The sequence below is a fragment of the Arachis ipaensis genome, chromosome B05 (genome assembly GCF_000816755.2).
Source record: "Arachis ipaensis cultivar K30076 chromosome B05, Araip1.1, whole genome shotgun sequence".
In the NCBI taxonomy this organism is placed as follows: Eukaryota; Viridiplantae; Streptophyta; class Magnoliopsida; order Fabales; family Fabaceae; genus Arachis; species Arachis ipaensis.
This window is the reverse complement of record NC_029789.2, coordinates 117,628,808-117,643,342: the sequence shown is the minus strand read 5'-3', so window position 1 is coordinate 117,643,342 and position 14,535 is coordinate 117,628,808. Positions and strand designations below refer to the sequence as shown.

General features: G+C 36.4%; 1 protein-coding gene and 1 long non-coding RNA gene across 3 annotated transcripts; both read left to right on the top strand.

The window, feature by feature from the left end:
• LOC110272274 lies at positions 840–4,123 on the top strand. Of its 2 annotated transcripts, none has more exons than XR_002363417.1 (2): positions 840–1,137; positions 1,242–4,123. It is a non-coding gene; the product is annotated as an uncharacterized LOC110272274 (long non-coding RNA). The 2 variants fall into 2 exon arrangements; XR_002363418.1 differs by having other exon boundaries at positions 840–1,141.
• On the top strand, positions 4,301–5,061 carry LOC110272087 ((-)-isopiperitenol/(-)-carveol dehydrogenase, mitochondrial-like). The gene is made up of 2 exons (XM_021123902.1): positions 4,301–4,646; positions 4,991–5,061. The coding sequence occupies exons 1-2, from the start codon at positions 4,301–4,303 to the stop codon at positions 5,059–5,061; spliced, it is 417 nt and encodes a 138-aa protein (XP_020979561.1).

Below are 14,535 nucleotides of genomic sequence, written 5' to 3'. Positions count from 1 at the left end.
CCCGAGCTATGGCCTGAACCCGACTCGAAATAATAACCGGGTCTATTTTTGAGACTCTTATCCAACCCTAAATCCGATGAAATCACACTAAATTAACCACTAAAATATTCGAGACCGGGCCGAGCCTTCAGACCGGACCGAGTCATGTGCATCCCTAATTGAAGTTGTTCTTAAATTTATAACGTAATTCCTTCCATTAACGTACGTTTTCTTTTGAACAAATTTGGTAATTCTTTCAGTTATAAATTTATATTTATGTGAGAAAATGTTTTCTAAAATAAGATTTTAGTAAAGTGGTAAAATAATATTTAATAGTTTTTGAATTTGTAATTTTTAATATTTGTGAGTTTCACTATTTTAATTCAATAATGAGATGACATTTTCGTTTTTCAAAATTAATTCATATATTTAACTAGAATTACAACCACCATTTCCATTTCCCAAAATCTCACCGTTTTCGTAACAACATCCTCACCCAAATTGTCATTACTTACATGAAGCTTCAATTTGAGCATTTGGGATGTATTTAATAACATCTCTCGCGGTACCAATTATTTCATAAATCATATGTTGGTTTCATATTTACACTAAAGTCCCAAAAATTGGCTGGATACTTGTTATATTATTCAACTATAGTAACTAAAGATTTATTTTCTTGAAATGGATTTAATTTGTTTTCCTCCTTTGCAAGTTGATCCTTTGTTTATATTATTGAGGAAACTAATTTCATAATTTAAATATAAAAGTTGTTTTTGATAATTTAAATAGGTAACTTTCATTCATGAATAGGATCAGGTCCAATTTTGTTAGGTTACAAATATTTTTTGGAATTTCTTCCAACTAAATTTGATTTGGTTTGATAATAGCCATTTGAGCCAATTCATAAACTATTCTATTTCTACTTCTTTTAATATCTGAAAATAAAACTGATCTTAAGGAAGAAATTAGATGAAAGCCGTCTAAAGGAGTCAAAATAGTTGCTATGTATCTGTTTTGTCTTTAGGTAGTGTAATTATGTTGAGGAAGCAACATTTTTAGAGGCCCATTAAGCAAGCCTTTGCCTCACCTTCGTAAGGTTGGAGAGGATAAGCTTCAGCGTCAATGCATGCAGCATCGACATTTATTTTTAGGAGATTGGTAGGTGGGAAATTCCAAATTCCAGAGCTATTGGTACATGGTACAAGAGATTGCATTCATTGTTGATTGATAATATGAGCACACATATATTCTTCACATCTCAGGTTTACCGAATCCACTACTTCCATGGGCGTCTTCGTTCTACCTTCAAAGAGCAACTCATTTATAACTATCCATTTGGAGGCTTGTACAAAATAGCCCTTGCATTCATTTAAGATCATCTCAATCCGTGTTGCTGCATTTGATTCTGGATTTTCAGAAGTTCTAATGGACAGGGGGCTATGAAACTATTGTGGGGAGCAAGTTGTTTATTATTCTCCATGTGCATGTGCAGTTTATTGATCTCGGATGCGCTTTTGCCTTTTAGAGCCTTTTCCAATTCGGTTCATCCACTGTTGGAGTGGTGCTGCTTCTATATTGGGATTTCTTCAAATTCATAAATCTGTGATAAGCATATCTGACCTTAAATTCTCCATTTCTTGTGAATTTCCAATAATATTGATTTGGCTGGTTAGTTATATAGGTAGAGGAATTTCTATGATTTGTGTGGCTTCAAATTCCATGAAGTTCTCCTTTACTATTCTTACATCTCATCTCATTTCTATGATTTTTTTTAAGATTGATTATAGGACTCCAGAGTCTCTGTCTGTTCTGGTTTGGGAGCCAGGGTGACCCTCAAATTTTCACTGACCTACCATCCCCTATTTTCTAAAGTTCTTGCTCCCATGTGTAGGATTTCTCTGGCTTTGAGAATGCTTCTCCATATATGGCTCCGACTGTAGCCAACAGACGCTTCTAAAAAATTTTTCCTAGAAAAATATCTCACCTTGATGATCCTTGTTGCTAAAGAGTTAGGTCTTTTCATGAGTTGTCACCCTTGTTTCGCCAAGAGAGAGAAAATGAAAGCTTTAAAATCTCTAAACCCAAGCCCTCCTTCCGATTTACTAGTCCATATCTTGTTTCAATTTACTCAATGCATCTTTTTTTTTTTTTCATTTTTGTTTTTTCAATAAAAATTCCTTATCATAGAGTCTCTGTGATTATAGAGGCTGATGGAAATTTGAAAGCAACCCATGATGTAAGTTGGGATTGGTTGGGATACCGTTTTGATTAGTGTCTCCTTTTCCACTCTAAATAACTCTTCTCCTCGCACCCTTTCAGCTTCTTCCATACTCTCTCCTGTATGAACTCAAAGACCTTATTCTTGAATCTCCCTACCAAGATGAGGAGTCCCAAGTATTTAGAGTATTGCCTTTATCCCCATCTAATCTTAGATCAGAATTTGTCTGGTAGTTGGCACATTTTGGCTAGAAGAGATTTCTGACTTCTTTAAGTTGATTCTCTGGCCTAAAACATTCTGGTATAGAACAAGTGATTCCTTGATTTTCAAAATGTCTTGGTCGGTACTCTAGAAAATAGTATGGTCTCGTCCACAAAGAAGAGGTGGTTGATCTGTGGAGCTTGCTTTACGATCTTGATGCCTCTAATCAGCTTGCTATTTTGGACCGCGATAAGGAGTCCTGATATAACTTCAGCACACAGGACAAACCAATAGGGAGATAGAGGGTCTCCTTGTCTTGAGTCCTCTAGCAGGTTTGAAATTTCTACTAGGGATCCCATTTAGGAGGACCGAGGAGAAGTTGTTTTGGTAGAGATACATTTTCAAATGAGGTTTACCCATTTTTCAGAGAAACCCATAGAAATTAGGACCTCTTTTAGGAAGTCCTATTATATTCTATCATAAGCTTTTGCCATATCCAGCTTTATGCGCACATATTCTTTTTTATTTGTCTTAGGCTTCATTGTTTGACTTTTTCTTTCTTTCCCTTTTGATGCCAATATTTAGAGATCTCGTTTTCATTTTAGCTTAAACCAATTCTGAGCATTTTTTCTTTGGCTTGTAATGTGCTTGTTAGTCTTGATTAGAGATCAGCAATTGATGGCCCAAAAGCATGGTGAATCTTATTTTTGTTCATCCTTCCTATGGACTGAAGCCTTCATGTAGAATAGTTATGTGTGCTTCTTGTTTGGGTCTGGTTCACTAATTAAATTTGGAATTAGGTTCCTGAAGATTTTGACTTCAGACTAGTTAGTCCTTAAAGAAAAAAAAGTACCAATTTGATCTTACAGGATAGCAAACGGTAAACACATGATGTCTTTCTATCAATTCATCAACTAAAATTTAACGGTGATGCTTATATGTACTGTTAATTACTCTGAGGTGTCTATCTATGAAAGATAGTCATGTATATAACAACTTTTGTAGCGAAATTTCACTTATTTTGATAAAATTTGTGATAAATAATTAAATAGAGATCAATTGATAAAGGGTATATGAAAACTCAAGCTAATAAATGCTTCACTGTCTAAAATTGCATCGTTTTTCTGCTCATATGACAGTAATGAGACATGTACCACTGTAAATAATGAAATACATGGATAATTATATTTCGTTTCGCACTATTCATTGATAAAAGGACATACATATCCACCGTTTACTATCTTGGAGGACCTAATTAATACTTTTTTTTCTTTAAAGACTAATTAGTCTAAGGTCAACATCTTTGAGGATCTGATTATCACTTTATTCTTAAATTTGTTAGCACACATTTTGGCTTTCAACCCAATAATAAATGTTTGTCATCATATATCACTATATCAAAATCAATTCTAACTCAACAGAAGCATTATTGGGATCTACTGTTTCGTTGTTTTTTTTCCTAACATGATAATATTTTGTGTTTATGTCAGATTTTGGTCAATATTGGGACTACATTCAGGCGACTATGACTCAATGTTACAGACAGATGTGAGCACGATGGAATGGACTTGGCACTACACTCCTTCAAACCCTAGAGGAGCTCTTGGATTCGAGGAGAGAGGACTTCCAATTTAAATATAAAAGTTGTTTGCGATAAAGTTATAGTTATTTTAATTTTCTTAAGCTATAATGCTATAACAGTCAAGACACTCGAGTTTTTCTTGATCTCTATTTTGTCAATTTTGATATATAAAGAAAAGATAGAAGACAAAGATAGGTTAGGTAGTGACCAATAATTAATGGATGCATGTGAGAACATAAATATATAATAATAATAATAATTGCGACCTTCATCAATCTCTGCAGATAACGAGACTAGTCACCAAACCTATACATAAAAAAATGGAAAAAACATCAGCATCTCCCAGCGGTGGTAAAAAGTTAGCGGGAAAAGTGGCCATAGTCACAGGCGGCGCCAGCGGCATCGGGGAAGCGACTGTTTGTGTGTTTGCCGACGAGGGCGCCCTTATGGTGGTGGTTGCGGATGTCCAAGATGATCTTGGGAATCAGGTAGCTGCCTCCATTGGTACTCACAGGTGCACCTTCCTCCATTGCGATGTAACGGACGAAGATCAAGTGAAAAGCCTTGTCCAGCCAACTGTCTACAATCATGGACAACTGGATATCATGTTCAGCAACGCTGGAATCCTTAGTCCAGCCGAACATGTGAAATCTTATTTAGTTAAGAGTAAATCTAGGAATTTTAAACCAATATTAATAATTTTGTTTAATAAACTACTATTTTTGATAATATTTTAAAATATTAACAAATTTAACCATGAAATAAATTAAACTAGTTTGATATTTATAGAAGACAGTTTTTATGTAATAAAAATATTTAAACGTTAATTTAATTCAGACGTAAATTTATTAATGTGTCAAGCTTTAATAAATAGAATGACTCTGTTTTGTCTTTTATGAATATAATACATCTACAAATTTAAAATAGGATCAAATTTCTTTAAAGTAAAAATATTGATCAATTAATAAAATAAGAGATTAATTCCATTTAAATTTAACATATATAACAAGGTACCGTTTTTGGTGTCCACATGCCGTCTATGATGCCCACAAATTATGATGGCTATGCTAGCTATGGATAAACAAATAATTAGATGCTGACACGGGGAGGAAAAGGCTATTGTTTGACTTACTTATCATTTTTAAAGTAGTTTACCTATTATCGTAATCTCATTAGTTTTAGAAGTTATATCAAGAAATCAACAGATTCAAGCCAACACCTCAAGGAGATAACAGTTCGATTTTGTACCGTCACTCAATTAAAGAACGAAAACGTACGATGGAAAATGCGAAACGGTGAGTCTTGCTAACAACTTCTCCGTGGTGGTAGGGCAGTTAGGGATACCGATCAGAAATTGCAGTTTAAAGGCTCGAGAATGGGTATGTGACGCTTAGGTTGTTGAAGCCACCGTTTTCGTGTCTTATGATTGAAGGCGGCCTGACATGGCAGCCATGGAGATCATTTCAGAAGATGCTACGGAGAAGAACAAGGCAACGTTGCTATTTTAGAGGGTACGACGACATTGAAGAGTAAGCCTTGTAGAAGAGAAACTAAATTAAAGGAAAGCAGAAATCTGAATTTAAGAAGAGCTAAACCTAAAAACCCTAAAACCTAGAGAGAGGAGAGAGCCTCTCTCTCTAGAAAATTACATCTAAACCTAACTAATGTGAATGAAAGTATGAATGATTGATTCTCCTTCTAGCTCCACTCTGCAGCCTCTAAGTAGTGTTTTCGGGCCTAAAACTGGGTCAAAAGCAGCCCAGAAATCGCCCCCAGCGTTTTCTGTTTAATGCAGCACGTGACGCTCTGTCACGCGTACGCGTCGCCCACGCGTACGCGTCGCTGGTCGTTTTCACTGTCCACGCATAGGCGTCAGCCACGCGTGCGCGTCGTATGCCTGCTGCGCTACTCACGCGTACGCATCGCCCATGCGTGCGCGTCGCTACCAGATTCTGAAATACTTGATTTATTGTGTTCCTTCGACTTTTGCATGCTTCCTTTCCATCCTCCAAGTCATTCCTGCCCTGAAAAACCTGAAAACACTTAACACATATATCACGGCATCGAATGGTAATAAGAGAGGATTAAAATTAGCAAATTTAAGGCCAAAGAAGCATGTTTTCAATCATAGCACAAATTTAGGAAGGAAAATGTAAAACATGCGAATTATATGAATAAGTGTGAGAATAATGGATAAAATCCACTCAATTCAACCTAAAATGTACCACGAAATAGTGGTGCATCAAATCTCCCCACACTTAAACATTAGCATGTCCTCATGCTAAGCTCAAGAGAACCAAAAGAGTGAAGAGGGATTGTAGGACTTATGCAATGTAACCTATCTATATGAATGCAACTATATACAAAATGCTTTTACCTACTTGGTTAAAATTAAATCAAATTCTCCAAGAACAAATATGAACGAGATTCCACTAATTCAAATCATAAAATGAAGTATAAAAAGACTCGCAAGAAGAAATCTCGTGAAAGCCGGGAACAAAGAATCGAGTATCGAACCCTCACCGGAAGTGTATGCACTCTAATCGCTCAAGTGTTTAAGGTTCAATTCTCTCAATTCTCTACTAACCTTGCTTTCTAAAGCTTGCTCTTCTTCTACCAATCAATAAAAATTTAATGCAAAAATACACATATCAAGAGGTCTTTTCAAGGGTTGTAATGGGGTTAGAGTCAAGGTAGGATTGTATTTGGTTAAGGGGACTAAAATCTGAATCATTGATTAACCCAAACTTCCCACCTAACCTAAGACAATCCATGTAATCAACATACAAAATCTAACTACCCATTAACTATGTTTTGCCACATAATCATGCATCCCTAAATCACATAAGTGCATGCATACATCAAACAATGGAAATATAGAATTAAGCAAGACAAAGATCACAATTTTAGAGAGAACAACACACACCAAAATAAAACATTGGTTGATAAGATGCAACCAATTACATAGGCTCAAAATCTCACTGGTTTTGTGTGTTTGAGCTCTAAAACCATGTTCCAAAATAAAATTCTTCAAGCAAGTTCAACAAAAATTTTAATTCAAATTTGTGAAATGCTATTAAATAGTTTCTTGGAAAAGAATTCATTACTTCAACCAAGTAGTACATAAATGCAAACAATTAACTACACATGCAATCTATCATGCAATGCAACAACTCAGTAACAAAGAAAACTAAACATTGGTGTTGGAAAGAAAGTAACTAACCCACGAAAGTCGGTCTCGACCTCCCCATACTTAAAGGTTGCTACCGTCCTCGGTGCATGCAAAGATGTGCAAGTGGACGAGTTGTTACAACTAATGCTTTTTCTCCAAAGATTTTGCACAGGAACTTATTTTTTGTCCATTTGGAAGCCGTTCCTCTCTCCTCTTGATGGCCATCCTGAAAGAAAAGGAAAAGGAAGAAGAATAACCCACAAACAAAGATATGAAAAGAAATAAAATATATGTGGGCTATTGCCAAATAATGAGGTTCTCAACTACATGGTAGCTACAACATACAAGTGAGAAAATAATAGAAGCAAAGGGCATGGCAACTAAATAGCAAACAAGTCAAGAAGCACCCAAAACAATGCAAGAAATATGCAATAGTTGAGCAAGAAAATGTAGCACCAATGTGAAATAACAAATATAGAAAAAAAAAGGAGAAGAAACAACAAAGTTAAAATACAATAAATGCAAGCATACAAATTTAATAAGTAAAAGAGAATGAAAGAAAATGAGGATGAGAAGGGAGGAGAAGAGAGTGAGAAAGGAAGAAGAAAGAATAAGAAAGGAGAGAAGAAAGAGGAAGAAGGGAAAAACAGATGCGACGCGTAAGCGTCGCCCATGCGTACGCGTGGGTTGTAGGATAAGGAAGTGACGCGTACGCGTCAGTCACGCGTACGCGTGGAAGTGAATTGTGCTCCGCGCACAACACTTGCACAATGGCAGCCCAACTCTCTGTTTGTAGTACTGGACAATCAAAATCTTGCGTCGACATGCACGCGCACGTGTGGATTGGCTATGCACCTAGCACCCCACCAGCGTGGTCCTGGCACAACTCTCTGTCCAAGCCGCGCGCTCGCATCATCCCAGCACCATTTTCGCATGGTCCATTTTTGGGCATCGATGCGTACGCGTCGGTCACGCGCACGCGTGACAGCCTTTCCTTTTTTTATTTTAAATAAGAAATTAACAAGCTACCAGAGTAATGCCAGACATTATTAAACAAGTAAAACTATAACTTAAAATAAATAAACTTAACTACAAATAAAAATGCAACTTATTACCACTATAAACAAAAAAGGGAAAATATGATGAATTTACCATGGTGGGGTGTCTCCCACCTAGCACTTTTAGTTAAAAGTCCTTAAGTTTGACATTTGGTGAGCTCCTTGTCATGGTGGCTTGTGCTTGAACTCATCTTGAAACTTCCACCAATGCTTGGACTTCCAATAAGCTCCGACATTTCCAAGTGAATTCACCAAGCCTTGATGAGGTTCTTCACAAGCTTTGAGCTCCCAAAGTTGATCCTCTTGTATGTCGGGATCCCAAATCTTATTTTTACACCCGTCTTTAAGTTGATCGTCATTGTTCCAACCGGGTGGCAAGTGATGCGTGAGCATCTTTCCTATCTTTTCCTAGTGAATTTGCATTTAAATTGTTGAGTTTAATCAAGAATTAATTATCTTTTAGCCACTATGGATGCTACTTTGAGTCTTGTGCAATTTTGTTTATTTTAGGTATCATTTGATTGGATTTGATGGAGCTTCTGCAGAAAAAGAGAAGAAGGCTATATAGGGCAGAAATGCTTAGAGGATGGAGAGGAAGCTTGCACAAATGGAATCAGCACAAGAATTAAAAGAGATGGCAACGAGGAGCAACGCGTGCGCGTACCTGACGCGTGCGCGTGATTTGGAGCTTTCCATGGCGACGCGTGCGCGTACCTAACGCTTACTCGTGAAAAGCGAAGTTTCTCAGCGACGCGTGCGTGTGACACGCGAAAAAGACCATCGACGCGTACGCGTGACTGGCGCGTACGCGTGACAAGCGCGAAGTGCAGAAAACGCTGATTCCTGTTAATTCAAATTTAAACTTAAATTTTAAATAGGAAAAGATATTAATTTTAGTTTTAGAAGATAGATTTTTAAATTAATTAGGATTAGATATAAAAGGGGAACATTATTCCACTTTTTGAGGGAGCTGGAGGGGATTCCATTCCAGACTACCAAAATACATTTTATCAGAATGCTTATTTTCTTCTTACCATGAGCAACTAAACATCCACTGTTAAGGTTAGGAGCTCTGTCTATTGTATGGATTGATTTTATTGTTTTTCTATTTTAATTCATGTCTTGATTTATATTCAAGAATTGTTTTCGTTCTTTATTTTATGAATTTGGGTGGAACGGAAGTATGACCCTCTTTCTAATTGAGTTCTTGTATAACTTGGAAAAGCTCTTTACTTGAACAACAGCTTAAAAACAACTTCTCCTAAATTTCTAGTTTATTTGAATTTAACGGGATACGTGATATATAATGCTTTTATATTTGGGTAATTAGGATTTCTGTGGCATATAACTAGAATTGAACTCCACCCCCTAATTGGAATTAATTGACCAAGGAATTGGCTGTTGATGAATTTTAGAGGAGACTAGAAATGTCTAAGGAATTAGGGTCTAGTCACATATAGTTGCCATGAATTAAATCTTACATGATTAAAATAAATTAATAAGAAAAGTCAATCCAGAAAATAGATAACTCTGAAGCCTTAACTGTTTTCTCCATACATATTCCCAACTTATTTACTTGCTCTTTTGATATTCTTTATATTGTTTAATGTCTTTAAAAACCCAAACACTATTTTCTGTTTGCCTAACTAAGTAATTCATTTAACTATTGTTGCTTAGTCCTTCAATCCTCGTGGGATTGACCCTCACTCACCTGAGGTATTACTTGGTACGACCCGGTGCACTTGCTGGTTAGTTTGTGGGTTGTAAACACCGCACCAAATTTTTGGCGCCGTTGCCGGGGATTGATTGTGATTAACAACTGTTAGTTGTTTGATTGCTTAGATTAGGCATTTTAATTTTATTTTTTTTAAATTTTGCTTAAGTATTTTCGAAAAAAAAAATTTAAAAATTTTTTAGCATTAATATTTTCCTTAATTTCTGAAATTAAGTTTGATGTCCCCTTAGTTGTTTTATTCTTCCTAGTTATTTTATTTATTGAATTTAAATTTCCTTTATGTTCTTTCTTCTTTACTTGCCTGTTTACCACATGGTGCGTTTAATTCTATTTAGTGTTTTGTGCTAAAGAAAAATAATGGAGAGAGATCACATGGGTTACTACTCACACCCAAGTAGTGATTCATATTATTGTGGATGGAGGAACTATCCGAATTTTGGTTGGCAAAGTCAAAACCAAAGAAACTCCAATGCTCCATGTTTCAACTATCAAGAATCACCATCTCCATATTCATATCAAGAACTACCATCTCCATATTCATACCAAGAACCACTATCTCTCTATCCATATCAAGAACCATCATCTTTCTACCCATATCAAGAGCCACTATCTCCCTATTCATACCAAGAACCATCATCTTTTTACTCTTATCAAGAATCATCATCTCCTTCTCATTCATATCACGAGCCACCATCTCCTTATTCATCTCAAGTACCATCAGATATTGAGCTTCTCATGAAAGAATTCAAACATGATATAAAGACGAGTGTAAAAAATGTAGAGAAACATGTGCAGTCGATTATCAAGTCCCGGGAAGAGGAACAAGCAAATTTCTTCCCAAGAGATATAATGCAAGATCCTATAAAAGAAAGTGAGGAAATCAATCAAAGGAGTTTACACTCCAATGAATTAGAGAACTTTCCATCCTCACACATGGAAGAAGAGGAAGATGCAAAAACAAAGGAGGAAGATGAACAAATAAAGGAGGTTGTAAGGGATGAAAACAATTATGAGAATCTACACTCCGCAGAAGTAGAGATTGGCATAGAGAGTGAGTTTATTGAACCACCAATTCAAGAAGTTCTTAATGAAGGGTACACTCTAACCATCACACAACACCCAAATTTTGAAATCAAAGAAGTGAAGGAAACCAAGGAATGCACTGAAAAGAGGATTGTGACCAAGAAACTGAAGAAAATATCCATGAAAAAGAGAAGGTCAGAAAAAAATAATCCAACCTCTACACCAACAAGCAAGGTGAATCAAGTTAATCAAAATAAAAGAAGGCTTGTTCGGAAGAATTTATATCAGGGGGCACTAATTTTCACCTCTCCCCCCTTGGAGACATTTCTCTTAACCAACTGGAAGAAGAGGAAGAAAAGTCAACAATCAAGTGTCAAGCTAGTGACATTAAAGAAGTGCTTGTCGAGAGGCAACGCAATAATTTCATATCCTTAGTTATTTCTCGTAGTAGTAGTTTTATTACTTATTTGATTTTTATTGAGTTTTTACTGTTTTTCTGATCATACAGCTATTTTATAACAGGAACCGAACAATTCAGGCGACATAAAAAAAAAGTGCACACGACGCGTACGCCTCATATGTGTGTGCGTGAAAAATAAAAGTGAACAAAGAGTTACGCAGGAGTGGCGCAGGAAGTGTGCCTTGCGCACAAACATGTTCACGTATACGTGTCCATGACCCGTGCGCGTCATTTGCGATTTGGCACTCCACGCGTACGCGTCAAGCACGCGCACGCGTGGATGAGTAAAATCGGCGTAAAAGGTGTTTGGCCAGAGAGTTATGATGGTGTGGGGCTGAAACTGTACTGGGTGCACAAGCCCACCCACGCGTACGCGTCCCTGACGCGTACGCGTTGTTTTCCCATCCTGGCCATCCATGCGTACGCGTCGCGTGCGATGCCTAATTAAACTAAATCAGCGCCTGATTTCAAATCATCCACCCCCCAATCCTAATTCTCTCTTGTTCTTTTATCCTTTTATTCTTCTTTCATCATACTATTTGTTTTTGTTTTCAGTTCTTCTTTGCTTGAGGACAAGCAAACCTTTAAGTTTGGTGTTGTCGCTACGCTTATGGCTTTTCTGCTTATTTTAATAGCACCAAAGGAAGATGAATGTTCTTCATGGAGGAATGAGATGGCCACTAGAATAACTGAGGTGGTTGAGTTCCTTTCATTCTATTTCTCTTCCATTCTTATTTTGTTGTTTTCTGTTTTCTGTTGCTTTGATTGCCTGCATTGTCTTTAGTACTTCCAGTTCTTAGAATTAGTTTCATTCTGTTATTTGTCTCATGTACCACTCACTGAACTTGAATCTAAAAAGAAAAAAAAAATAAATGATGTATTTCATGAGAAATTGAGTTTATATTGAAGAGTAGTCTTATTCACTTACATGTGGTGGTATTTTCTGTGACTATGAATGCATAACATGAACAGTGCATATTTAAATTTGAATCAAAGAATGTTGATGTACAAGAAATAGGGATTTAGAGAATTATTATGACTTCTCTGAAATAAACAAAAATTTAATCCTTGAAGCAAAAGAAACAGCAAAAAAAAAAGAGGATATAAAAGCAAGGTCCAAGGCTTTGAGCATCAATGACTAGGGAGGTTAGACATGATTAAAAGCTCAAAGAGTTATTTCCCTAGTCACATGCTTGTGGTGTTCTTGTGTCAAGTAATCCTTGAGACAAAACATTTAGAGTCGAGATCAATTACAATTAGGCGAGTATGCCAAAGGCTTTGAGCACCACTGTCTGGGAGTAACTAAAAGAAAAATCAGAACTTAAAGAGAGTTCCCCAGTTAAGTGCTTGTGGTGTTTCTGTGTCAAGTGAAGCTTGAGACAAAACATTTAAAGTCATGGCTAGGCTCAAGGTGCGAAGCACCAAAGAAAAGAAAAATTGCTGTGTTCAAGGGTTAAATTGAGTTACAAAAGATCAGATAATTCATAATATTATCCATATTCTAATTCTGAATGACACTGACATCCTTTTGATTCAAAGGAGAATGAGATGCCAAAACTATTCAGGATTGCAGTTGTAAACCCCACTATAAGAAGAGACATGAGCTTAATCAAACTCTCATTTTCATGCAAATTCACATCCTAAGCTTATATTAGTTTGGTTGCTTGAGGACAAGCAACAATTCAAGTTTGGTGTTGTGATGCGTGAGCATCTTTTCTATCTTTTCCTAATGAATTTGCACTTGAATTGTTGAGTCTAATCAAGAATTAATTATCTTTTAGCCACTATGGATGCTACTTTGAGTCTTGTGCAATAATGTTTATTTTAGGTAGCATTTAGTTGGATTTGATGGAGCTTCTGTAGAAAAAGAGAAGAAGGCTATATAGGGCAGAAATTCTTAGAGGATGGAGAGGAAGTTTGCACAAATGGAATCAGCACAAGAATTAAAAGAGATGGCAACGAGGAGCAATGCGTGCGCGTACCTGACGTGTGCGCGTGATTTGGAGCTTTCCATGGCGACGCGTGCGCATACCTAACGCGTACGTGTGAAAAGCGAAGTTGCTCAGCGACGCGTGCGCGGACCTGACGCGTACGCGTGACACGCGAAAAAGACCATCGACGCGTACGCATGACTGACGCGTATGCGTGACAAGCGCGAAGTGCAAAAAACGCTGATTCCTGTTAATTCAAATTTAAACTTAAATTTTAAATAGGAAAAGATATTAATTTTAGTTTTAGAAGATAGATTTTTAAATTAATTAGGATTAGATATAAAAGGGGAACATTATTCCACTTTTTGAGGGAGCTGGGGGGGATTCCATTCCAGACTACCAAAATACATTTTATCAGAATCCTTATTTTCTTCTTGCCATGAGCAACTAAACCTCCACTATTAAGGTTAGGAGCTCTGTCTATTGTATGGATTGATTTTATTGTTTTTCTATTTTAATTCATGTCTTGATTTATATTTCAAGAATTGTTTTCATTCTTTACTTTATGAATTTGGGTAGAACGGAAGTATGACCCTCTTTCTAATTGAGTTCTTGTATAACTTGGAAAAGCTCTTTACTTGAACAACAGCTTGAAAACAACTTTTCCTAAATTTCTAGTTTATCTGAATTTAACGGGATACGTGACATATAATCCTTTTATATTTGGGTAATTAGGATTTCTTTGGCATATAAGTAAAATTGAACTTCACCCCCTAATTGGAATTAATTGACCAAGGAATTGGAATTGAATCTTACATGATTAAAATAAATTAATAAGAAAAGTCAATCCAGAAAATAGATAACTCTGAAGCCTTAACTGTTTTCTCCATACATATTTCCAACTTATTTACTTGCTCTCTTGATATTCTTTATATTGTTTAATGTCTTTGAACACCCAAACACTATTTTCTTTTTGCCTAACTAAGTAATTCATTTAACTATTGTTGCTTAGTCCTTCAATTCTCGTGGGATCAACCCTCACTCACCCGAGGTATTACTTGGTACGACCCGGTGCACTTGCCGGTTTGTTTGTGGGTTGTAAACACCACACCAGCAAGCAATCCGAATTTTCACTGAGGCATCCTAACAACTTCCTAGACCCAATCAATTGAGAAC

Bases quoted from the DNA above. Each gene is read 5' to 3' on its own strand.
- LOC110272087 (XM_021123902.1), top strand. From the start codon at position 4,301: ATGGAAAAAACATCAGCATCTCCCAGCGGTGGTAAAAAGTTAGCGGGA. The intron at 4,647-4,990 runs GTAAATCTAGGA...ATATATAACAAG, and splicing joins GAAATCTTATTTAGTTAAGA to GTACCGTTTTTGGTGTCCAC.